The 25,163-nt window shown below is 50.9% G+C and overlaps 1 protein-coding gene across 3 annotated transcripts in view; it reads right to left on the reverse strand.

Moving 5' to 3' along the window:
• The window catches only part of LOC137852060 (mitogen-activated protein kinase kinase kinase 3-like), a 65,190-nt gene that overhangs the window by 5,913 nt on the left and 34,114 nt on the right, over positions 1–25,163 (reverse strand). For 2 of the 3 annotated variants that reach the window (XM_068673340.1, XM_068673341.1), the window contains exons 4-13: positions 20,157–20,200; positions 19,051–19,150; positions 14,256–14,369; positions 12,723–12,834; positions 7,717–7,850; positions 5,350–5,423; positions 3,385–3,452; positions 1,770–1,862; positions 793–987; positions 3–151 (exon numbers count right to left, since the gene is read on the reverse strand). In XM_068673340.1, coding sequence (XP_068529441.1) covers positions 3–151; positions 793–987; positions 1,770–1,862; positions 3,385–3,452; positions 5,350–5,423; positions 7,717–7,850; positions 12,723–12,834; positions 14,256–14,369; positions 19,051–19,150; positions 20,157–20,200 — 1,083 coding nt within the window. The remainder of the gene's footprint in view (positions 1–2; positions 152–792; positions 988–1,769; positions 1,863–3,384; positions 3,453–5,349; positions 5,424–7,716; positions 7,851–12,722; positions 12,835–14,255; positions 14,370–19,050; positions 19,151–20,156; positions 20,201–25,163) is intronic. The other variant, XM_068673342.1, reaches the window with a different exon arrangement.

Consider the following 25,163-nt stretch of genomic DNA (forward strand, 5'->3'; position numbering starts at 1 on the left):
ACCTTACTCGTCTCTTGACTGTCAGGGTCAAATGGCACCTGCTTCACTGACAGCTCTCGGCCCGTGTCAGCATCGTAGCAGAGGTAAACTTCCCCAAAAGCTCCTCTTCCAAGCAGCTTCCCCAGCCTCCAGTTCACTGGTGCCTGCAGGGCTGCAGAAAAGGAGAGGGTTGAGAGAAAAGCACAGCAGGGAGGCTTCAGCACTGACCCTACCAGATGCACATGAGGCCTGCAATGATCCCAGCAGGGCAGGCAGCGAGCTGCCCTCTGCCAGGGGCACCACGACAAAATTGTTTTAATTGCACGAGAGCTACTGGTGCGTGCATGAAGATCTCTTCCTTTATGCTCTACTTTACTGTAAAGCAGAAACAAGTCACAGCAAAGTCACGTTTCTTTAGAGTCCTTCCTCCAGAAACTGCTTTCTTGGGTCACGTTGAACTTTCTCTCCTCTGCTACAGGACCCATCTGCTCCCACATCCCAAGGCTCCTGGAAGCTTGGGGCTGTGCGAGCACATTAAAAGTCCAACACACAAGCAGTTTTCTGCAACTCGGCAAGCTCTGAGCACCAGCTGACTCTGAGCACCCTTTCCTTGAGGCCAATGTAAGGTGCAGTGAGTTATATTTAATATTCCTCATTGAAATGTGAATGCAGGGTGCCTCTTTTGGGGCTGGAAGCAGAGTGCATTCACAGAGGGTTAGCTTAGTTGATGCCCAATAACTCAGAAATCAAGATTAACTTGATTTCGTGTTGAAATCCAAATGTACCGAGACCCTGAAGCTTTGATTCACTTACAGTTCCTAGCTTTTGTAGGGGAGGTGCTGAAGACCTGCAGCCCTTTTTCACAATTGTTCCACCATTTGGGCCTGTACTCGTCGTACTGCAGGGTGCTGAGCTTGCTGTCCCCGTTAAAGCTCTTGGTTCGGCTGGAGGGGACCAGCTGGAAGAGGTTTTCTTGGGGAAAATAACTCCTGGGGAAAGTCCTCCGGCCTGCACGAGAGAAGGGGAAGAGTTATGGCAAGAACACAGATGCCTGCTTGGATCCACCTGTCACCACCTTCTCACAACATTGCTCAGATTCAGCAAGGTATCTCCTCAAACTAAAAACAAGTTTAATAAAACTGAAGCAAAGCCCTGTGCCCATTCTGAATTCAATTTAAGAGCCGTTTACAGCAGGTAGGATCACACTGAACGTAGGATGTTCCCAGCGAGGTTTGCAACAGTTTAATTACATCAGGTTTTTGTCAGGTTTTAATCACAAATAAACTCAGGACAGGATTTACACTTCCAATTATCCCTGGTGTCCCCTAAGACCCCAACACAAACGACCACACCAGCAGTGCCATGGTGCCTGTGAGAGATGAAGGTCATTCTGCATGGCTCAATATGCTGTTTGTGTGTCCTTAATGGTTTTGGGTCGGTTGGTTTTGTGTTTTTTTTCCAAGGGAATTTGATCTGTATTCAGTTTTGCCTCCCACCACTCACACAGTGCAAGGAGGAGCAGCAGTGAGGCGAGGGAGAGGTCCCCAACGCTCAGAGCTCATTAGCTTGAAACGGCCGTGGAGAGACACCGCTACCTGAATTTGGTAGGTGGTTCCCTCCAGCTCTGTGAGAAACCTGCTGTAACCCCTCATTCCTCCTCCTTTTATTACAAACCTCTCCCTCCTGAGTCTCTGCAGCCCTGGGCGCTGTTACAAGCCTCCTGCACTTCCCATCCCCACAGAGATCCCGCACTGAGCTCTTCCCTCCCCAGCCCCCCGTGGTTTTCTTACCGTCGCTGTAGTCCTTGCGACTCTGGGAGAGGTGGTACTGCCTGGGGAAGGTGCCCCCTTTCCCAAACCTTTCGCAGAATGGGATGTCAAATTCTGGAGGAGGAAAGAACAGACACGTTTCTTGCATCAGCTCAGTACCAAAGGCCCGGAGCGGTTCTTACAGGAAAGCATTCAGGCCCTCGGGCCGAGTTACGGGGACGAACAAGGTAACAAATTGTTCCTTTGCTCAGCCAGGCATTCCCCAAGGCTCGCTGAAATCTGCCCGCAGTCACATCCGAGAGGGAAAGCAAGGGCCAGACGCCCTGCTCTCGGTCTCCTTAAAGCAAACAGAGGTTAACCACTGACTGCGGACTCTGGCCCACGCTGCTCACAACGAGGCAGGGGATTGACACAGAACGTGTCTGCTTTCCAACACAGACTGCTACGTGTCTGGTTTACACGTGAAAAACACAAAAATTAGAGTGGAAACAGAACTGTCGGGCAGGGGCAGGCTCAGATCTATCTCGTGCAAGATCTCCGCTGTGCTATCAGCTATTTGCAGGGATCTGCAGGTATTGAGGGACAATCCCCACTTCTCAGATGTGACTCCTGACCTGTGAAAGCTGCAGAACTCCTCATACCCTCCAAACCCTTCTATTTACCTTGATTAAATGCTAGAAAGATCGATTTAGAATATAGAGAAGGGATTGAGCAGCAGAGTTTTGATTAGACATGGGCTTATGGATGGACGTGAAAGCTAAGGACATATTTTTTAATTAAAAAAAGGAGCACAGGAAGCCATGGCTGGTAGCACTGCCTAACGTGAGATTACAATATCTGTCATTTCCCCCCCCCAACTTTCTCCTCCTGTTTTTCCTCCAGCCAGCCCCACCGACACAGCCCATTCTGATTGTTTGTTTGTCTTAGCCTGGGGCCAGCAGCCGCTCCTTGGAGACCCATCCTGGCCGAAGCCTCGCCACAGCGTTATGGAGCATCATTTCCCCGTCACAGCGAGGTGTGAGAGGAGCCCGTAACGGCTGAAATACGGCCCGCAAGGAAAAGCAGCAAGGATGGGTCAATGGGTTCTCGGCAAGCCACGTGTGGGCAACAATGCTGAGCGGCACGGCGAGGCAAAACGCCTCCTGCACCACCAGGGAGGTATTAAACCACGGGCGGCCTGCAGCTCCATCGCCGCACTTCGGTCTGGAAACGCTGCCCCTGGCCAGAAGCGTGGTATCCTGCTGAGGCTGACTGCCATTTATTCATTTTTAATAGTGAAAGTCATGACATTGCAGAGTTTCCATGACTTAACCAGCTGTTTGTAAGCGGTTAAGCAGTAACCTCTGGTCCCCGCGAGTTACCAGTATGCTTTCTCCAACACAGCTTGCAGTGGTACAGATTCTGCCTCCTGTTTCTCCAGGTGTAACTCCCTAGAGAGCTTGGGACTCGGTTTGGCTTTACAGAACATTCCTGTTTAATCATTACAGTTCTTTTTGAAGTGTAGCCTAAGCAATGGAGATGGTTTGCTTAATTTTTTAGTTACTTTCCATGCAGTGATGTCCCTCCAATATCTGCTCTCCTCTATCTACATGCTCCCCGTGCTTTTAAGCAAGCATGAACCTCCAGCGATGCTTACCCATGCAGTCAAGACCGTCTTTGGGATGGCTCTTCCTTCCAGGAACAGGGGTTTGGGTAAAGGGAGGGCTGCAAAGAGAAAAAAAAAAGATATACTTTATTATATTGGAAGGGCTGGGGAGTGAGTTAGAAGTGATAACACGCAGCAAGCACGCGCTAATCAGCAAGATGCACTCATCACCCCAATCGACCAAACCGAGCTCTCATCCTAAATCTGCACAAAACTGAAGATTGAAGGCTTTTTTTTTTTTGGGGGGGGTGGTCCACAGCTTTTTCCTGTGAAAACAGAAGGGATCCTGGAGAAAACAGGGTCACCAGGCTGAAAGAAAGCAGCCAAGTCTGCACTGTAACACCTAGGCACAAAATGGGGCAGGAGGAGGGCTGGAGATTTGTCTTCCCTCGATGCCAAGTGCTCTTTTGTGCAACTCTGCTTTTTGTGAGCACTGCTCAGATGTGTGGATGTACACACTGGAGTCATTCCTTCATGCTCAGCTCATGAAGGTCTCCTCTTCTTGGAGCATCACCTCCCACCTTCCTCATGCAAGAAAAGCTGCACCACCACTGTGCACGTACACCAGGAGGGAGGGAGCAGGCTCAAGGTCTTAAAATTGCAAAGAGAGGATGGTAAAGCATGGTGCGGGGATCTCAGCCATCATAACTTCATCCCAGCACTCTGTAAGGGCCAGTGAGGTGATCTGGACAGGATGTTTTTTCCACTCTGTTTGCTCTCCTCTTAATAAAATGGACGTGGTAGCAAAAACTTGCTTTGAAAAGTGCTCCGAAGTCTATTTGTGTCAACACTGATCACAGCAGGTTTGCTGCGGGGAAGAGGGATTAATTGTGGTGTTGTGTCGCATCAGCCTGGTCACTGTGCTCTGCCCTCTGGAGGCCAACAACACCTCAGGCAATTGGCAGCGAGGACTCGGCTGCATCTTGTGCAGGATCACAGAACCGCAGCACTTCCTGAGCTGGGAGGGACCCGTGAGGATCATCAGGGCCAAATCCTGCCTCTTAACAGAGCAACCTGTGTGGAACAGTCACGCTTGTTCCTTTTTCTGCCCTCCTCGTGCCTTTTCCAGCTCTCTAGACCCAGTGACTGTGAACCAAAGCCATGCTGCTCTCCTGCAGACGTGCCTGACGCTCTTCTCCATTCACAGCCAGGCATCACAGCTCGGCTGTGCTCCTTCTGCTGTTACCCCCAGCAAAATCTACACGAAAAGCAAACCTGGGGCACGGAGCCTGGGAGCAAAAGAACTCGGTTTCGACACATCCACAACGATGAGCAAATATATCACAGGAAAACACCGCAAGCCACAAAAAGGAAAGGGACCTCGCCGCTGAGACAGACCCGAACCCAAAGCACGCCACGCCATCCGCGCAGCCTCGGGGCTGGGTGGCAAAAAAAAATAAAAAATAGCAGTGGAAAAAAAATAAAAAATAAAATCCCTTTGATGAGGATGAATAAAAAAATGCATAGCTCGCTTCCCAAAAGGACACCGTGTCTTACACACAGCCTGCCACGCGGAGCAGCGGGCGCACGGTCGCTCTGCACGTGGGAGCTCGGAGCTGCAGCGCTATTGAAGTGCCGCCCGCGGCAGTACAGCGTGTCCCAGTCGCTTCCTGCCGTGGAGCTAAAGTTAGTTTTTGCTTGTCTGGTGGCCTCAGCACCTTGACTGATACAGCCGGGGCTGCCAAATTTACAGGGGGGCAGCGGAGAGCAGGCAGCACGCCCGGGGAGGAGGCGCGTTGGCCCCATGAGGGCAGGAAGGCAGAGGGGTGAGGGGGGGATCTGCAGCAGGAGCAAGAGCCCAGGATCTGGTTTTTAGCAGTCTAAATGATTTTTTTTTGCTCGGGTGCATCCTCATCCCAGCAGGAACTGCAGGGGATGCCAATGCCCCCAGTTCTGTCCTGCTGTAGGGGGCAGGCTGTGTTTCTGGTGGTGACAGCGGGGACACGTGCAGCTCACCTGTCCACGGACCTGTCCAGGGACTGGCAGCTCCCAGACAGCGACCCGTCAGGGCTGATGAAAGCTTCGAGCATCTGACAAGGGAGGAAAAGGGAAAAACAATCAAACAACAGATTGTAACTCCTCAAATCTCATCACTAACAGAAAGCTGCAGGACACAGATCTACCTGACTCCACTGGAACCGGCTGATTTACCCCAGCTGATACCGGCCCCAGCAGAGGCAATATCCAGTCCACGCAAAGTTTTCTTCCTAGAGGAAGTTCCTTTATGATGCCCTCTGGATTAGGATCCTTCCCAATTGTTATTTCACTTTTATTTGCTAGCAGGGAACCCGAGGCAGAGATAATTGGCACCCTGACATCCGAAGCACGCCGAGGAGGCAATGAGATTCAAAGCGCTCAAAGCATTTGGGGGGGGAAAATGAGTAAGAAAAAGAAAACAGGACAGAAAAAAGAAAACAGGACAGAAAAAAAAAAGAAAACAGGACAGAAAAAAGAAAACGGGACAAAAAAAAAAAAGAAAACAGGACAGAAACGGGGTGCCCAAGGCCGAGTGGATCTCGTGCAGCACAGCCAGGTGGCCGTGGACTCCTGACTTGCAGGGCACAGCAGCCCTGCCTCCGTCCCCGGTGCTCTGTGAAGCATCACCAGGGTTTTTGGCTGCGGGGCCAGCTTGGCTCTGGCGAGCTCAGTGAGTCAAAAGCTACACTGGTGTTGCTTCCTGGATGAGCCATTGTGCTGCCTGGGGTTATTTATAGCCCCTGAGGAACAATAGAGGGTTTGTGGTGAACCTGGGGCTATGTGCAGAGCCACACAGGGCCGGGAAAGCGGAGGGATAGGGGTTAAGCACCGCACGGAGCCCCCCTTTGCTGGCTCCCGGACCATTTGCTCCTCCTTGCCCTGCACAAAACCTCTCCTCCCGCGGGCTGTGCCTGTGCTCTGCCTACTTCACGGGTTGCCACAACAGCTCACATTATTTTTCCGGGCTGGTCCCAAGGGGAAAGCCTAATTTTTTTCCTCTCCTTCCCAGTTTTGACCCCAATGCCTCATGCTTCGGAGCGCAGCTGCCAAAGAGGAGCAAAACTCCACACCTCTCCCATTGAGGTGCTGAAACAGACTCAATATTTCTCCAAAACCTGGCAACGGGGGCAGAATTGGAGGTTGGAGCAGGGTGAAGAATCAGCCTCTGCCCATCTGCTAAGCTGGAGGCAAGGAGAAGACCTCTAAGACCTCGGTTACATCACGGGCCTGCGCGGGGGCATCCCCCAAAAGGCAGCAAGCACCCCCAGCAAAACACCTGTAAGTGCTTTTACAACAGGCACGTGCAGAAGCTGCAGTCCGAGGGCTTTCTGAGGGCAAAGTCCACGTGGGGAAGAACACAAAACCCCTTTTTTCCTGCGCTGAATTCACCGTCGTGCACATCCACCTCGGGGAGAAGGGCGGCAGCCCACCCACAGCGTGCTGCTGGGGAGGAGCGAGGAGCATCTGGGAGCCTTCAGCAGCGGGAGCAGAGCTCAGGCGGTGCTGGCAGAGCTCCCCTGACCCCCCCGGGGCCGTGCAGACCCTTCCTCCTGCACTCACACGTGCGTTGTCTCCCGAACGTGGTGTGGAAACCACAGCAGGCCGGCTTTTGGCCGTGAGCATCACAAGATGCATCTGTGGGCGGACGCTGCCAGGACTCACCCGCAGCTCGTTTCTGGTTTTCTTCAAGGCTGGACGTTGAACCACCAAAAACACAGCTTCGCCACGGCAACACTGGCACAGCCCGTGCCCCAGAACAGAGCTAGCGGGTGCTGCTCGAGCAGAGGGAACGCGTGTCTCTGCAGGCAAGACCCTTGGGGGGTGTTGCAGCAGCCTGCTGGAGCGAGGAACTGCTTAGCTCCCTCCCAAAGTCCCTCCACATCCCTCCTGCATGCTGCCAGTCCTTTGCCAAGCTGTCTTGCACCCAAGCTGCCCGTCTGACTTCAGCCAAGCGCAGGGTACCACTGGTACCAAGCCCTTTCGAGCTACAGCTTGAGGTGAGATGCAAATGGAGAGGGAGGTGGAAGTCCCCCCACCCTCTGGTCCTGGGGCACTCCAGAGTTCCCCTCACCATGGCCAAAGTGAGTGGACGAAGAGGTTCTGTCCATCACCATGCCTCAAATCCACTTTTCTTTTTATTACTGAGGGACTGGAATATACAAACTGTTTAATAAGGAAGAAAAAAAATGGGAGAGGAAGAGAGAAGGGAAAAAAAAAACAATAAAAAAACAGAGAGGCTGCGGGCAGGGCCAAGGACTGCAAGCAGAGCTGAAGCAGAAACAGCACAGGGGAAGCAGCGAGAGCTGCTGACACCCCCAGGCTGTTGCAATCACAGGCCCCGCTTACGTTCTGATCCATGGTCTCAGGGATGAACTCGCCCTCGCTGTTGATGCTGGTGTAGGATCCCTGGCGAGCGATCTGCTGCTGCTCTTCGGGAACGCTGCCCGGGGGCGGGGAGCTCCGGCCAGTGTGCAGAGAGCCTAGGAGAGGGGGAAAGCACGGGTGAAGGAGAGAAGGATTGGCCACAGCCGAGTCCTTCGAGCGAGCACAGACACAGCGAGGACATGCTGCTGGGGTTTGAACTTGCGTGGAAGAGAAGGGAGGAAGGAGAGAAGCCACGCTGGCCACAAAGACCCTACAAAGCTTTTGCAACCGGGACAGTTTGTTTTGTGGGACCACACAACATCCAGCGGCCTTGGCTCTCAACCTCCCCTGGATCCTAAGATCCTGTGTCCGGGTACTCTGCTCGTGCCAGAAAGAAAAAGGCTCCAAGAGTTTTGTTGCAATCCGATCGGGAGAACTCAAAGCACAAATCCTCCCTCCCAGGCTTCAAGCTCCAGGCATTTCCTCCCCTGGATCCCGTCGCTGTCTTGTTCTGTTTGAGAAGAAACCCGGCCCTCAAACCCAAGAGCCACAGAGGGGGGAAATAACCGATGGGATCAACCCTCCTGCCTGGAGGCTCCAGGGCTGCAGGGTAAGAGCCACCTGGAAATCCCTGGGGCTTTGCTGTGCATCCTGCAAGCCGCAGCACAGGAGCAAGGGGAGACAACTCCACAACTTCCTTATGTTCGTGCCCTGTTCCTCCCTTTTATTCCCCCAAACCCACCCTAGCCAATTCCTGGTGCCTGTTTGAGGATTAGGGAGCGTTGTCCTCGCTTGGCCCAGCTGCACAGGCCTGGCTTCTCTTTCTGCAGTCCCTCCCCTCCATCCCTGGGCTGTCATCGCTCCACAGCAAGGAACTGCTGACCGAGGTCTGTGCTGCTCCGTGCTGGAGCTTTAACTCAGCAGCGTTGTGCAATGCAAGCCTTCACGCGGCACAACAAGCTCTTAAGCAGGCTCAAAAAGCCTTTTAAAAAGCCTTTTAAAAAGCCGGTGTCCTTCCCTGCACTTCTCACCCACCTCTGCAGCATTTTGGAGAAGTCTTTTAGTTCATCGCCCCCAACGAGCTGCCACAGTGCAAGAGAAAGGAACGGGGAACAGGTTTAAGCCATCATGAGAAGTCATCACCAGTCCCTCAGCACAACGCTTCTGCCTCTGCCTCTGCTGTTCTGCATCATGGTCACTGTGCCAGCCCGATCTCTGGCACAAATCCATCAGCACAACCAACGCTACAAATCCCACCTCTCACTCCAGCTGCTACGCCCCAGGAGCTGCTGCCACGGACAGCAGCACCCCGGTGTTTAAGATCTCTGAATCAGCCTTGCTGGATTTCTACCAGACACATCGAGATCCCCGTCCCGTGGCTCGGCTCCCTCCAGCCTCCTCGCTCGAATTTTAAAAATAAAACTCAGAGGGCTTCAAGTTATGTTTGTTCTTCTTCCTATTTTCTCCTTCACAGATTTCCTGCAGAACACAGCAAGGAAAAAAAATAAAAATAAAGCCCAACTGAAGTAAGGCCAAGATCAAGGAGAGAGAATCTCTCGAGCGCTGCCGCGCACATAATGAACTGGCTTCCCCCCAGCCCTAAAAACAAAACCAGTTGGGAAGTACAGCATCCTCTCTGGGAAGATAAACAAACGTTTAACCATTTGGGGCTCTCGCTGCTGTCTCCTCGTTTGCTCGGCAGACGCCAGCCCTGAAGGCTGCGGGAAGAAACAAGGCTCCAAAAAGTCACCAGGTGATTTGTCCCGGAGCCTCCAGGATCACGTTCCCCCAGCAGGGAAGGGGCAGGGGGACTCGTTCAGGAGCCAGAGGCTGGCCAGATCTCAGCCCTTCTTTTCAGGCTTCCTGAACTCGGAGAAACTCTGCAGGTTGGCACCAGGCGAGCAGCTGACCTCGATTCCCCTCTGCAGCAAGGTGCTTTGGGACGGGATTCCATGGTGCAGGCGCTGATGTAAAAGTCCTGCACTCGAGAGCAGAGCACAGCATGTCCCAGGCAGGGACGAACCAGGCCAGCACGGAGACTTACAGTCACTGCTGGCATCTGCTGGGGTTTTTCATGTTCCCTTCTGTTATTTTTTTATTTAAGCAGCCTCTTTCATGCTGTGTGTGCGGAGCCCTCGGTGCTGCACGTACGGCCGGCTCCCCCGTGCCAGGCTTGGCTTCCCTCTGCCTCCTTGTTCCCTGGCTTCACCCCTTCCCTGCCCAAAACTTCACCCGTCGCAGAGTGACATCAAGCAGGAGTCCTCAAGCATGATAAGCAGAGAGAAACCTTCAATTAATATCTTACTGATGAGCTGTGGCTGCCACGGGGAGGTGTGAGCAGCTCAACCACATCCCCTCGGGCTTCTTGTGCAGTGGGACCCCTGCAAATCGCCCTCCTCTCTGTGCTGATCCCCTGAGGACGGGTTCCTACATCTAAATTTAAGGCTATGTGTAGGCTAAGCAAGTGGGACACTCCATTTTCTAGTCCCGAGTTGTACCTGGGCAGATTTTGGGTCAGGAAACATGGTGATGATTAAAAACCTTCATCAACATTTAGCCTGTGCTCGTGCCCTGTGAATTTAAAGGCACGGCTGTTGCAATCACACCCACATTTCTCGGAGTCACCTGGCCAGCCTGTGTCCCCCCCAAATGTCCCCGTGGGGTTTTCTCTCAGTAAATAAGCACAGACCTCAGTTAGCTGAAAATTTAGGACCCCGACAGGTTTGAAGCCAAAGTTTTTCTGACACTCAGCTGAACGTTTTCAGATGCCGGTTACAGAGACTGGAACATTTTCCACTTCCAAAAAAAAAAATAAATAAGGTGGAGTGGGGGGAGGGATTTTCACCGAAAATGCTTATGAAAAAAATAAGAAAAATATTGACTTTGCATGAGGTTTTCTGGGGACATGGAGTTGAAGACATTTTCTGTCCAGCAGAAGCAAAAATAGCCAAATCTTCCCCAGAACATCTGCCCCCCCCTTCCATCGTGCTCGTGCCAACGACATGCAGTTTTATTAGTTTTTGCTGCTGCTATCACGGCGGAGTCAGCAGAAAAACACGAGACAGCTGAGAAGCACCGAGAACATGACCCTGAGCCACCTCTCGCTGTAACATCACGTTAAATCTCCTTTCAAACGTGGTTTTAAGGGAAAAGCTGAACTGAGCTGAGACCCTCACATGCTAGCAGCTGCTTTGATGACAGCAGAAGCAAACACTGTGAAGTATCTTGCACCTGCAAGCGGAGAACGGATTCTCCTACAGAAACCCCAACCTCTTAGGATGATTTTTGATTATCCACCAAACTGAATCCAGGGAAACACAACACAGGATTATATTTCTGCCTGTCTAAGGCCTGCTCTTCAGCTCTCTGTTCCATCTGCCATTCTGCTCGCCCTTTCAGCTCGCTGAAGTTTCTGTCCAGCTGCTGGAGAGCCCAGATCTGACTCCAGAAGTCATCAAAACGAAGCTGCTGGATTGCAACAACCCCTGTAAGTGGGCTGTGGTAGCTTCATACGGAGCCCAAAGAGCTACAAAGACGCCTGGAGGGCTGCTGCCATGCAGGTTTGTTGCAGGCTCTGTCCAAACTAAGAGCGAGAGTTGTGGTTTGCACAGGAATAAAAGAGGGATGGCTGTGGCAAGGGCAGCTAATGATGCAAAAGCACCAAAGATCCTGTTTGGGATGCAGTTTGCATGCAAGGATCAATTTTCTCACTGCACACAGGATCAATTCTGCCTATTACACTCAGTTCACACATCAGTGACAGCTCACGGTGCCGCAGCTCTTCACTGGGTTATGTTAACAGCTTAGCTAGTGCCAAAAAATTCCCTTCAGAGATGTTTTGCTCAAGCAGTTTCTGCTGAGGCTCTGGGCTTTGCCATGTCCTCGTGTCTGCATTTCATTCAGAACCATCTATAAACTCTGCCAGATTCTGGGCACACTCTCAAGAGCTATGAAAGCTAGAAAACAAACAAACAAAAAAATACAACAGAAAAAGATATCGCTGGCACATCCCAGCAACAGGACCACAGAGAGCTCTGGTACACGCAGCACCCACAGCTGGCTTCTTTCAGAATTGGGCATTGCTGCACAAGAGGCTAAACTGGACCTACCCTAGAAGGAAATTTCTTTCTATGTCATTGTCTGAGCCGCAGCAAACCAAAGGATGTGTTATCAAGGCAGCGCAGACTGTGAGAGACAGAAAGGGCGAATCCTTGGAGAACAATACTCTTTGCTGCACAGAGTTTGGAAGCTTTCAGGCTGTATTGATAGAGATGCTCTTTGGAGGGTGAAGGATATCTTCGCGTATCTGAGAGCCCCACTTTACAGATGGGAAATAACTGGATGAGCACACTGGGGCTCTGTAGAAATGCCCGTGTAAGCATCACCCACGGATGTAGCAGGGAACATTCACTACTAGACAAAATCACTGAGCCTGCCTGCTGTAAGGTGCAGACTGACAGCCCTGCTATACGGACCGACGGGCTGCTTTGCCGGTGCTGCACAAGACTTCTCTCTCTACAAAATCCCCCAAGGATTCTCGCCCAAAAGGTCCTACAGACAGACTGCCAGCAGCACTTAGCATTTCAAAACGCTCCAAGTTATTTCAGAAAGCAAGAAAAGCACCAACTCAGGCACAGAAAACAGAAGAAAAGACCACATAAGATCCTCACTCTTCACTTCGATGAAGCTCAAATTCCCTGGAGGTTTTTATCACTACGTTTTCCCCCTCACGTTACACCTCAGATCATCTGCTCTTCCTTCATTTCCACGCCTGACTGGACCTGCTGCTCACCACAACCTTGGCCACATCCTTGCAGTTTCTTCCTCAGGCTGAGGATAAGCTGTAACTGCACTGAAATACTGGTGGGAGACCTCGGGGTAGACAGCAGACCATAATACTTACAGGGATTGTGAGGGAAAACAGAAAGGGAATGGTGGTCCTGCTTGTAATAGCACCAGCACCCCCCAGAGCACCACATCTCACCAACCTGTTGAGTATTTCCGCGTCCTCTCGGAGTCCTTGTACAGGGATCCCATGATATCCCCCATGGATCTGGAGATCCTCATCTCGTGCTGCTTGCTGTTGTTTGGCTGGAGGAGCTGGGGATCAGACAAAGGGAACGATCAGACTCTGCCCCTTGGCAGAGGCACCCCGTGAAATCCTGTATGTGACTCCTTACAGCCATACCACCCAAGAAGCATTAAAAAAAAAGACCCCAAAATCTCTCACAAGTTACATCTGTTACTAAAACACTGTCAAATAGTAAAATTGAGGCCCAGTCAGCAAAAATAAATACAGACATGACATACAGACTGTTCCTGCACTGCCTGATTTCAGGATTGGTACGGAGATTGATCCTTGCCCTGAAACCACGTTTGTGACCCCAAAAACTTCTCCTCTGTGCTCCCTCAGTGGCAGACCAAGCACTGCAGAGGTTCCTCTGTACCAGAGCAGACAGCAATCAGTCTTCGCTAGGGAATACAGAGAAGGACTGCAAAGAATTTCCAATCCAGCTGGTAAGTTAAGTGCAGCCTGAGTTATACTGGCAGGACTTGCTGGTGGCCAATCTCACCAACGTACCGTGCTACAGGGCGTTGTGATTTTGTGAGGATTTTGTGTATGACCTCAGAGTGATCCCCTCACCTGCAGTATGTGTTGCCATGCTTCAGGAAAAGCTCCACCAGCTCCAAAGGGATACGTGCATCTGCCTGGCTGCCCCGCTCTGAAGTAGCTGGCATAATGCTGCAATATTGCTGCAGCTAGGAGCAAGTGGATTTAGGAAATCCCAAATGATGGCTCGGTTTCCCCCTGGGACTCTGCTCCCTGCACCTTTTGGGCAGCTCTCAAAAAGAGCAGAGGAAACCCAAGTGCTGCAAGGACAAGCACTAGGAGTTTCAAGGCTCTCAGCCTCTCTGGTACTTCTAGGAAATATAAGGGAGAAACAAGAGTTGCAACATCTGCAAATCTCTTGTTTTACAGCCTGTGCTTGGGGCAGAACGACATGTGCTTTGGCAAGGCGCTCCGTGCAGGCGAGGTCAAGCTAACAGGCTTAGCTGCAAAACCACTGAGCTCAGGGAAAATAAATAAATAAAAACAAATAATAATAATAATAAAAAAAAGAGACAGTCCCGCGTGACACTGAAGGATTCTCTGGGTTGTTCCCCCCTGGCTGTTAGGATTTCAGCACCACAAGGAGGGAAGGGTCCCTGTGCTGGGTCACGGGGACAGCCAGCACCTCCTGCTGCATGTGGAGGGGATGCAGAGGAAGGGTGACAGACTCCCCAGGCCAAAAAATAAAACAAGAGGGTTCCCTGGGGGCTTCCTAGTTTGAGGATCAGTACAGCTTTAACCCTTCAGAGGTTGCAGGAGGAGTGGGAGGGAACTGAGCTTGGTCTCCAGGAAGCTTTCAGACCCCCCGAGGCCCAGCTCTCCCTCCATCAGGAGACTTTTCCCCCTCCCCAAGGCAATAACGAGGCGCCTCACTTTGGACACGAAAGAGGAGAGAAGGTGAGGAGCTCACATTGGCTTTCTTTGGAGCGCTGACGAGGATCCGCAGGCTCTTCAGGGAAGGGCTCAGCTCCAACTGCTCCAGCGCTTTGTCCAAGTCTTCCTGGGATTTCAGCGGGATCAGGAGCTGGAAGGGATTGAACAAACACCGGAGCACGGCAGTGTCACACCGCTGGGTAAACAAAGGAAGCCAGATCCTCACCGTGAGCAGCTTGGGAATGGGGGGACGAGGGAGGAACCCGAGGAGGCGGATGGAAAACAGAGACCCCATGCCCTCCAGCTCGTCGAGCTGCAGTGTTTTCTTCCAAGTTCTCATCTACCGTGGAACGGACGCAAGAATCACAACACAAACCATCTGCGAGGAGACAGCTTAAAGGTCAGCTCACCAATTCAGCGAGCGGTCAGAGGAGAGGGCTGAGACGAAGCCTTGCTGCCTGCCGTTCTGGGGCTGCTCTGATCTGGGAGTTTGTAGACAGGACCTGCTGCTATCCCACGCCAAATCAGCCCCGTGCTTAAGAGGAGTTTGGGTTTCCTCCGTGGAAGAGTTTGAGTTTCTGTGCACTGACAGCTTCCCCAGTGTCCGGGCATCAGATGAGACAGGAACACCTCAAAAACTGGCCTCAAACCCTTTGCTGTGAGGGGTGTGCGCCGCTTTCCCTGCCAGAACAGCTTCTTTGACACCCAGCAGGACAGATTCAGCTCTGCTTTTTAGATGGTAAACAGAGTTTCCCCTCCTACCTCCTGAGGGAATTCGACCCCCTGACATCGCTGTGTGCTGTACCACATCCCGCAGAGGGACTGCAAAGCTCCCAGTGCCCAAAATGCAACTATTTGCCCCCAATGCCCTACAAAGCAGGCTGCAGACTCTGTAGGTTGCCCAGGGTGCTGGCACCAAGAGCAGCCAGCAGAGCACGTCAGGCTCCTGCCTGTGCCAAAGCACACACGGGATCTGCTTACCAAAGGGACCGGGCGGCCACAGCGCCCAGTAAAGCCCCACTGGCCTAACTGGGAGCCCTGCCCTTGTGAAAGGCAGCTCTCTGGGTGCTCAGAGTTCATGTCCCAGCCACAGCAAACATGCCTCAGATCCACTGCCCAAGAAAAAGATGCTCAAACGTTGCCTGTGTCTCCCTTTTTGATCCATCCCAAGGTGTTGCCACCGTTTTGGCTGCTGGCCTGAAGGTAAACACGCCTCCGACCGCGTGCACTAAGGCCAGGGCTTTGGGGATGAGCAGGTCAAGGGAAGGCCCCGGCCAACACAGACAAGGTTTCGTCTCAGGGAACTCCTCCAGTCACCTCTTCCACCCCCAGACCACAGCCTGAGCCTGCCAAGCTTCATTTCAGGTGTTTGCGTGGCTGCTGTGCGGGCACCTCAAGGTTTAGGTGGTGTTTCTCCTCTCCTGGGTGAAAGGGAGGTCAGCTTTCAGCCCCGTTTTGCAGACAGGGAGCTGGGTCACACACAGGCTACCTCTTTTAGAGGCTAAACACCGGGCTTAACATCGTCATCCCTCAAGAGATCAAAGCTGTGGGTAGGAGGGAGGCCTGAGCTTACACCTACCCCAGGCTGAGCCAGGGGTGTTCTGCTTTACAGTACACAAACACGGTTGATAAATTTCTACAAAAAGCCACAAGAGACCCTAGATCAAAGCTTTCAGCACACTCACCCATGTGAATTCGGTTGTGCAGCCTCTGTCCAAAAACTATTTCAATGTTTCTGTGTCAGAAAAGGCCTCTAGGAGGAACCTGAGAAAGCCCTGCCACGGAGTGCTCTGTAGTCTGTCAAGGAGGGGACTCAAGTCCTCAACCAAACCAGCTGGGGAAAAATTCAAGAAGATGAACCTAACCAAGTGGGGTTTGGCAGAGAACACCACCAGCAGTGTTGTCTGGGCTGGGCCTCACAAGCCAGGCTGGAAATAGATTCCCAGTACGGGTCGTGTGTGAGGAGAAAGTGCTCCCCAGGCAGGTACCAACCACTCGGGGCTTTCAGGAGGTTAAAGCACAGCTCACGGGTCCCACACGCTGCTCACCCATCTCCTTACCGAGCTCCTCACAAGCGTTCAGAGCTGCAACCCCTCAGCTGCTGCTGTGAACAAAATGTTCTGCAGCTCACTCCAGGCTCACAACATTAACACATTCGCATGCCTGCTCCTGAGGAGCCAAAAATATCAGGCAGAAATTGCCCTCCCAGGGCCTGGAGCCAGTGTTTGGCTTGGCTTTACCGATCACCCGCATCTGGCAAGTAGATTTTGCTCCTTTTGGCTTCTACACTGGGGCACACATGGGTATCAGGGACAGATATAGGCATGGAATTAAATATAGGTCCAAGAAATAAGCCTAAGAAAGCGATTTCATAGGGTGAGTTTTCACCAGCCACAGCTTTATTGCTCGGACTCACTGCGTAAGACACTGCAGAAAGCCAAAGAATAGTAGGAAACGGGGTTAGGGAAAAAGCTGAGAGGTCAATTAGTTCATCTTCCTGCCCCATACAGGGCTGACTGGCATCAACAATTCTCGACAAAGGTTTGTTAAATATGCTTTTACACAGCCCTCCCCCCCCCAGTGGAGCTTCTACTGTTTCCCTAGGCTTTAACTCCCCTCAGCCTCCTGAAATGATGCTGAGAAGTGATGGTTGCCTCCAAAGCAACGCTCAAAGGGAGGTCTCAGAGGGGAACTGGAGGCACGCAGAGGTTCAGTGATCTGCACAAGGTCACCTCACAAGCTGCTGACAGAGGTGGGACAGGAGAACGCCTCACCACACCTGGAGCAGCTGCTGGGCAGCGAGCACGGAGCAAATTCAGAGAGCACTTGTTGTAGAAGACACTCTTACAAGCCATAACACAGCCAGATTTCTAGAAGTCTCGTGGTTTGATTCCATGACCCGATTTGGCTGTGCTGCTACCGTGCAGACATGCCCTGTGTGGGACACCACAGCCAGGCCCCACTCTTATCTGCACCAGCCCAAACCCGCTGATTCCATGGGCCCACCAGGATGTGAATCATGTGTGCCCCTGCTCCACCCAGCTGGCATGCTCATCTCGTCCACCTTAGCTTCAAGGCTCTTGTTTCTCTAGGACAGGGACTGCCATTTAGTCAGACTTTGTATGGGACCGCAGCCCTCCGTGTAATTTCGGCCTACAAGGCACTACGGCAAGAGAAACAACCAGGAGCTACGAAGAGTTGCTGCAGAGCTCCCCTTGAGTATGAAGAAAGGGTGAAAGATGTCCTTGGAATGAGTCTGTGGACAAACTACCTCTGAGACTTGAAGATGTGAGACTAAACAAGGCTGAGAGCACACTACAGGCCCTGGAGGGTCACCATGGGGACATATGGTTTATTTCCCCAAAGGTCAGTGTTTGTCTGTTTATAAGGTTTCTGCCACAAGCACCCTGAATTGCTACTGCTTCCCAAATATATAGTTCCTCATAAAGAAGAATTTTGATGTATATAAAAACAGCAACAAACCACTGAAGGCCCTCCTTAGCCCTATGAAGTTAGGATTACCCAAAGGCCTGCTTAGGGTCCCGCTGTGTTCTCTGCACATGCCCAGGATTACAGTCTCTAAAATAGGATAAAACGCACTATTTAAGCTTCTGTTTGCTGTTGTTGGAAAAAAGTTCTCTCTTCCAGTGGAAAGAAACCTGGAATGAAATGAGTCATTCCTGGAGAATTCAATGGCGAGCTGTTCCCGGGAGGGCTGTCAGAGAATGCCCGAGATTAGAAACCAGACCGCATTCAAAGCTAAAGCCCAGAGGACACGTTGGTATCGTGAGGTATCTATTAATAAAGAACAGCAACTTCTGTTGGGTTCAATCTTAACTGGAAGGGAAGGGGAGGTGCCTCACAAGAAAACATTGAGCGTACCAGAGCTGACACCCAAGGATGGCCCCCTTCTAGGTGAAGGCCCTCAGCAGCAGCCTGCATATGCTCCTTTCAGACCCAGTGCTGAGCCCAAGGAACAGGTTAAAAATAATAAAGTGGTCTGTGTTCAATGGAAGGTCAGAGTAGAAAGGTTTTCAAGCCTTAACATGCAAGGATAGCAGAGGGAGGGTTTCTTGGCCATCTGAATGTGGCCACAGGACCCGCTAGAGGAACCTACAGCGAGGCACATTTCACTGCAAACCTGCTCACAAGAAAATGCACAGGGTTCTGCCACTTCAGGGGAAACAAAATCAGTGCTGGATGAAGTATGCTGGTTTACTCACACTGTCCCTCATCCTCTGGACTTCAGCATGCTCCTGAAGCTGCTCCCAAGATGAGGAGGCTTCACATCCAACCCAAGCAGGCAGTAGTCTTTCACTTCATGTGGCTCTCATGAAAGCCATTTGGTCTCAGCTGTGCTGTTCTCTGCCCCATGTGTGCCCTCACCAGCAAGAAATACTCTGAAATTTGGCCCTATCTGGTCCAAGTAGTGTTCATGGAGAAACACCGGCAGCTGCTGACTGTGCAGACAATGTCTCCATCACCTCCCTGAATTTGGGTATGTTTTTTTTCTGGGGGAAGATCAATTTACTTATGCCATCAATTAATAAGCCTTAACTGAAATTATTTTAAGAAGGAGAAAGCCTGGCTTGGAGTCAGAGAATACAACCAAAAGGCATCTGCACAACAGCTCTTGTATGCCTACTAGTAAGAATACTAGTAAGAATACTAACTCTTACTAAGAATTTGTAAAAATTCTTACAAAGTAAGAATATTTTTCTTCACATAAATGTACAAAATTAAATCATGGCCTTCAGAACAAACTGTTACTCAATTCCAAAGTGAGCAGCAGGTACCCTAAAACTATCCTTTAGCCATAAAGAGAAGAGTACCTCATTGTTCACACAGACCAAGTCCATCGTCTGTCCGAAAGCATCCGTGACTTTCTGCACCACTTCTTTGAATTTGACTGGTCTTGGAAACTGGATGATCCTGGATTTGCAAACAAACATAGCAGTAGTATCGAGTTAGTAAAAGCATATTGGGATTCAGAATTAGACTGACAATTCAGAAATAAGGACTGGTATTCTATCACAGAACACAGAGCTTGCTCCTTGCTTTTACACTCGTAAAAATGCTGCTTAGCTGCTACGCCCAAGAGGAGACTTGACCTACCCTTAAAGAATATCTACCAAAAATCCTAGTGCAGCTTCTCTGTTCCTCCCCCCTCCTGTTTACATGTTGAAAAGAAGAAAATCCAGCAGCAATTCATGAGAGAAGCCCTAGGTCACACGTCAGGGAGTGATTTATCACCTCCATTTTCAGCGAGTGGCTCTGAGCAGGGAGGGAATGGCTCAGTTTGGCATCCTGTGACTCTCCTGTACCATCACATGCAGGCACTCGAGAGGTACATGTCAACAGGTACAGGCTAGCCTTACACTGACATTATTTGAATTTTCTTTGTTTCTCCCATGCAATTTTGTGAGTCTGTGAGTTTCCAGCCCTGTGGCCTGCCCTGCCACACTCACTGAGCATCGAGCAGAGGTGATTCCATGAAAATGTCAAGTAGGGAAGGGCGTGCAGGCTTTAACTCCCAGCTCTATTTTTATGGGACCCGTGCCTAAAATCTGGTTATCTTAAGTAAGTGTCACAGGCTGCTAATCAAAGGACACGTTTCTGTAGACTTGCAGCTCAGCTGCGGTTCAGCAAGGCTCAAGAATTAAAAAGAGAAAAGGATCCAACTGGGCACCCTACGTCCCTGGTAAGAGGCATTTAATGACTTCCAGTTTGGAAGCACTTTGAGCGCATGCAAATCCCAGGAGGTACTATGGAGAACAGGATGATGAGGCAAGGCTCTTGCATATAAAATCGTAGTTGATTTCAGGGGAATTAATCCTGCTGTGAGCTCATCTGCAGCTGGCTGAAGTCAGTGGGACATTGTTGGGTAAAAAGGGTAATTTGTCCCTGTACACGGAAGGGGACTGGGGTGGGTACATACCTCTTCTCTCCTTCATATTCAAACTTGATCCTGACATTTCGCTGCTGAAATTAAAAACAGAAAAGAGTTAGGTCCCAAAGCGTGTCCCAGCCTGACAGGCAGATCCAAACCGCAGAGCAGTTCTCAGGGAGACTCCCCTAACTCTGCTGGGTGTCTGATCTATTTAGGGCCAAGTTTCCTGCTGGACTTTGGGGAAACTCCACTGCTTTGCTAATAAGTGTACTTGCCAAAGAAAAAAAAAAGTCTTCTGTAAACAAGAGGACACTTACTCATGTCAAGAGGATGGGGCTAGACTCTTTTCGGTTGTGCCCAGTGACAGGATAAGAGACAACAGGCACAAAACGAAGCACAGGAAGCTCCACCTGAACATGAAGAAAAACTTCTTTACAGCAAGGGTGACAGAGTGCTGGGACAGGCTGGCCAGAGAGGTTGTGGAGTCTCCTTCTCTGGGGATATTCAAAACCTCCCTGGTCACAATCCTGCGCAATGTGCTCCAGGTGACCCCGTTCGAGCTGGGGGCTTGGACTAAATGATCTCCAGAGGTCCCTTCCAACCTCCATCACTCCATGACTCACGTGTATAATATTAATAAATTGCACTTAGACAGGGGCAAAAGGGCAAGAAGCAAAGTATATCAGGTATCGCTACTCCACACACAGTAAATACGCACCCTGAACTCTTGCTCACCCCAGGAGAAACCTTCAGCTTTGCCCAAATAAGTTCCAGTGGATTCATGGGCAGACTGGGAACACAACCACACAGACACCAGTAAAAGCCACTTCTTCCCTCCTCTACTTGTGTATATTTAGCAGCTATCGTAAGACCAAAAGAAGCCTTTTCATTCATTCAGCTTCTCAGACTGAGCCTGAGCCAAGCATCCTTCTAGCATCCCTTGGCTCGTGCCAGGACTTTCCAATGGCATCCAAGGCAGATGAAAAACCCTTTTACTTCCCAGACCACGCTGTCACCCCAGTGAACCAGGGCTCTGCTCCCACTAATCCCCACCACCTTCCTCAAACACTGGCTTTCATCCTATGGAGAAAAAAAACTCACCACCTCCTTCAAAAGTACAACCCCAGGGAGGACTTGGTCCCTCGCCACCGGGAATAATCCCTGCCTGGGTGGATGACAGCCCTTCCTGAGCGAGGGCCTTATCTCTAACCCTGGATTTCCAGCACATGAAGGCACACTTTCCATCCTCTCAGAGGGAAAGCAGAGCTGCAGCAAAACAGCTTTGACTCCGATGAGGAAAATGAGCTGGCCGGGTGTCCTTAGGTTTATTTTTAAACAGGCAGCTCCCTGAGCTCTGCGAACACCCAACGGAGTTCAGGCAGTTAAGCCTAGAGAAGACTCAGTCAAAAAGCTTAAAAGCCCTGGCAGATAGAGGGTAGCACGCTGCATCACCTGAAACACATCCCTTTTAGCTCTGCTTCTGGCATTTCCAGACAGGACTGGAAGAACCATCACAAAATGGGGCTTTTCAGCAGCGTTACAGGCACTTACATCACCTCGGTGTCTGCAGCCGGCTCTCCAGCCCCACGATGTTTGCTCAAACTCGTGATTTGTTTCTACAACCAGGCCCAAAGCATTAAAATACAAATCCAGGTATTTTTGGACAAAACAGTCCAAAATTGAAAAGAAAAAATGGCCATAACAGAACAATGTTGAGGGTCTGAATCACTCTACAGAGACAGCCAAATACATGTGGAATTGCCAAGTCTGATTATCAGCTTGGAAAAGGAAAAATAAAATAAAATAAAACATGAAATGAGCTCTCCTGCCATTTTTTATTTCATTTATCTGAATAAAATATTCAGATATTTTATCTGAACAGGGCCTGGCTAATTAATTCACCTCTCCTGGATGCTGGAAGCAAATCAGCCAGAGTGGATTCGCAGCATGCAGCCCTGGAGAGTCCTCTTCCAAAACAAGAGAAAAATCAGGACGAGGAACTTTCGAGGTTTCTCCTTACAAAAGAGCAGGACGTGTAAGGGGAAAAGCTCACGCAGCTCCAGCCTCACTGCAGGAAACCTTTCAAAACACAGGTTTCACTTTCAGCACAGACCTGAAAGCTGCGCTGAGCTGGGATGGAGCAGCCGCGGCGTGTTTGTGCTGAGCAAAACCAACCTCGCAGACAAACAAGTTTTAAAAAACAGCTTGTGGCCGGGAAACGTCAAAACACTTGTGTAAAGCTCCAGAGAGAGAAGAAAAGGAAAAAAAAAGAGCCACGACCCTGCTGCATCCTTTTCTTCCACATCAACAACAGGGCTGATGTGCGGTGGCCCGAAGCCAACAGAAGCAGGCCAGCTGCCCCACATTGCTCCGCTCTTTTTCTGAGCAAAGCAGCGAACACCCTGGCTGCATCAGAGGATCGAAAAGCCACTTCGTTTGTTCATGAGATTATCAGGGTTTGGGGTGATGTAAAAACCACTAAGCTCTTGCCTCCCTCAAAGAAAGCAAGATCTTAAACACGTAAGTATTCAAAAGAGGGGAAAAACATGTATGTATATACATGTATGTGTTCTGAGGAGTTGGTTACAGTTATTTTCCCTTGGCTTGCTCACGTTTTTGACTCACTGCTCAAGCTGAATTCATCACCGCCACCGGCAACAGATACTTTTTTCCTTCAAAAAAAAAAAAGTGGGCAGTGCCCAAAGCGCTAGGAAGTCCCGGGAGGATGCAAAGCACTTCCTAAAGGCTGGAGTGGGCTGTGATTTTTTACACCCATGGAAATCTGGTTCAGAGCAGCTCGTTTGAGATCACACAGGGAGCCTGGGGCAATGCCAAGCGCCGGAGTTAAACCTCACACGAGCCTGCATCCAGGGCTTCAAACACGTGATGAAGAGGAGGCAAAATCAGCCTCTTTTCTGTCAGGAGCTCAACATGACATGAGGGCGTTGAGGTGGAAGAGGCACCGGTTGTGCAGGCTGCTGCTCACCCCTCACTTCTGTAATTTTGTGAGGAGTTATGACAACAGTGACTCCTCCTTGCACAACCCAGGCCGTGCTGCTCACCCTGCCTAGGCCTCACTGCTGTCAGATGGCAAATGAGGTTAATGACGGACTCTTTCTGCCCCACAATCAGGAGGCCATTAATTGATAAAGGAGAAGGGGGCAAGATGTCTAAGGAGGGCGTGTGTTAAACACAGAGGTGAGGGGTAAGGCCCTGCTGTGAGGAATCAGCCCTCACGGCAAGCTGCAGTAGATGCCTGCTATGGTTTCATGGACAACTTCGAAAGCAAGCAGGGGACACTGTGGTGCTAGGACACGAGGAGATGAAGCAGAGCAGCCAGGTCCAAAATGTAGACCTTGGGTCTCCTGGGCTGCACGTACTTCAGCAAGCTCCACATTTGCATCCAACGTGGCACCGGGGAGCCCGCGTCTCAAATGGCGCCTTGAGGCCCTGCTGCGACACAAACAAAACCAGCGACAACACTGACAGGAAATACCACAGTCATTCCCTTCGTTTCTGGAATAATTTCTTCCCCGAGATACTCGTGCTGGCATTTCCTCCAGCCTCACTAACAAATGGCTCCTGGTGTTTTATTCTTTCTTGCCATCTGCCTTTGGAAAGGAAAAGCAAAGCCACTGCGGCGGCCACAAATACATCACCATCTTTCCAGGCTTTCCAGAAGGTATATTTTTAGCTCCTTCCTTAAAACTTCTTGTTTCACTCGAAGAGGAAAAGCCCGCAGCCTCCGAGCGCTGACAGGGCAGCAGCTACGTGCTTGGGGTCAGGGTGAAGGGGAACGCGATGGTGGCAAGGGGGAAAGGACTCGTCCAGCACAGCCCTTGAGAGGGGCTTGGCAGGGGACACGGGGTGGCCCCTGGAGCCCTCTGAGGTACCGGGGAACCAGAGCGAGCTGGTTGGGATTAGGCGAGATGTCAGAGAAATGGAAAAAGTGCTTCCAAGCGAGGTGAATCATGATCTGCTAGAGAGATCCCCGAAGAGCCGACTGCTGTTTGTAATAAAAGCACACACAGAGAGAAGCAGCACACGTAGCAGGGCCGAAAATGGAAACGGCTTTGGAGGAACAGGAGGTGCTGAGCACCCTCAGCCTCTGTCTGCCCAGAGGGGCAATCAGACTGGGGGCATGGGCCCAAACTGGTAGGAGACACCCGCCCACACAGGGCCATCCTGGCTACATCACCACGGACAGGGAAGGGATGACCAGTCCTGCCTGCAGACACCCTGCAAGACACCCCTGCCTGCGTGTTAGCACGGCACCCAGAGCTGAAGCACCAAAAATTGCCATTCTTTAAAGTCCTCAGCTAAGGTTAAGTTCAAATTTGAGACTCCTCTCATCGTTGTCTCTCAAATTCAGCTAATGGTATTCTGGTCTGAACCCGGAATGAACCAAGAGGGACATTCCAGTTTTGCTCTTCCCCACCCATGACACCTACCTTGCCTCAGTTTCCCCTCTGGGTAAAATTGGGTAAAATAAGGGCAATGAAAGAGATCTATTTCTGCATGCTGGAGGGTAAAACGGTTTCAACTCTTTCATTTTCTACTTCTTGGCTTAGGAAACAATGAGAAAACCCCACAGAGCACTGTGGCATTCAAGGACTGGAGATTTAGTTACTCTTTCATACAAAGCCACAAAAAGGTGGGTTTTCTCCTCAACTTCTGCCTTCAGCCAAGAGAAATAAGCACCGCAGAGCCAGGCCAAGGGGACTTCTCTACCTCCCCAAGCCGCATGTTGTTTGGATTAGTCCTGTGCTCACCCCTGCTTTTAGCAATGGGATGTATGTTACAAGCCAGACAGCTGGACCGTGTCCCTAAACCACAATAGGAGATGACTAATCGGCGTCATTAGGAATTATCCACACAGAACCCCCACGCACTTCGGGCTCTTCAGCAAAGCCGACAGAAAGGGTTTTGTCTGGGATTGCCCCCTTCTCCTCCTGGTGGGTGGGAGCTACGAGATAGCCAGGTCCCCCTGAATCCTTACAGCTTTCTTCCTCCGAATAAGAAAGACCAGCATGTGAGCCCCTGAGGCCAGTGGAA

Source organism: Anas acuta, chromosome 2, assembly GCF_963932015.1.
Source record: "Anas acuta chromosome 2, bAnaAcu1.1, whole genome shotgun sequence".
NCBI classification, from domain to species: Eukaryota; Metazoa; Chordata; class Aves; order Anseriformes; family Anatidae; genus Anas; species Anas acuta.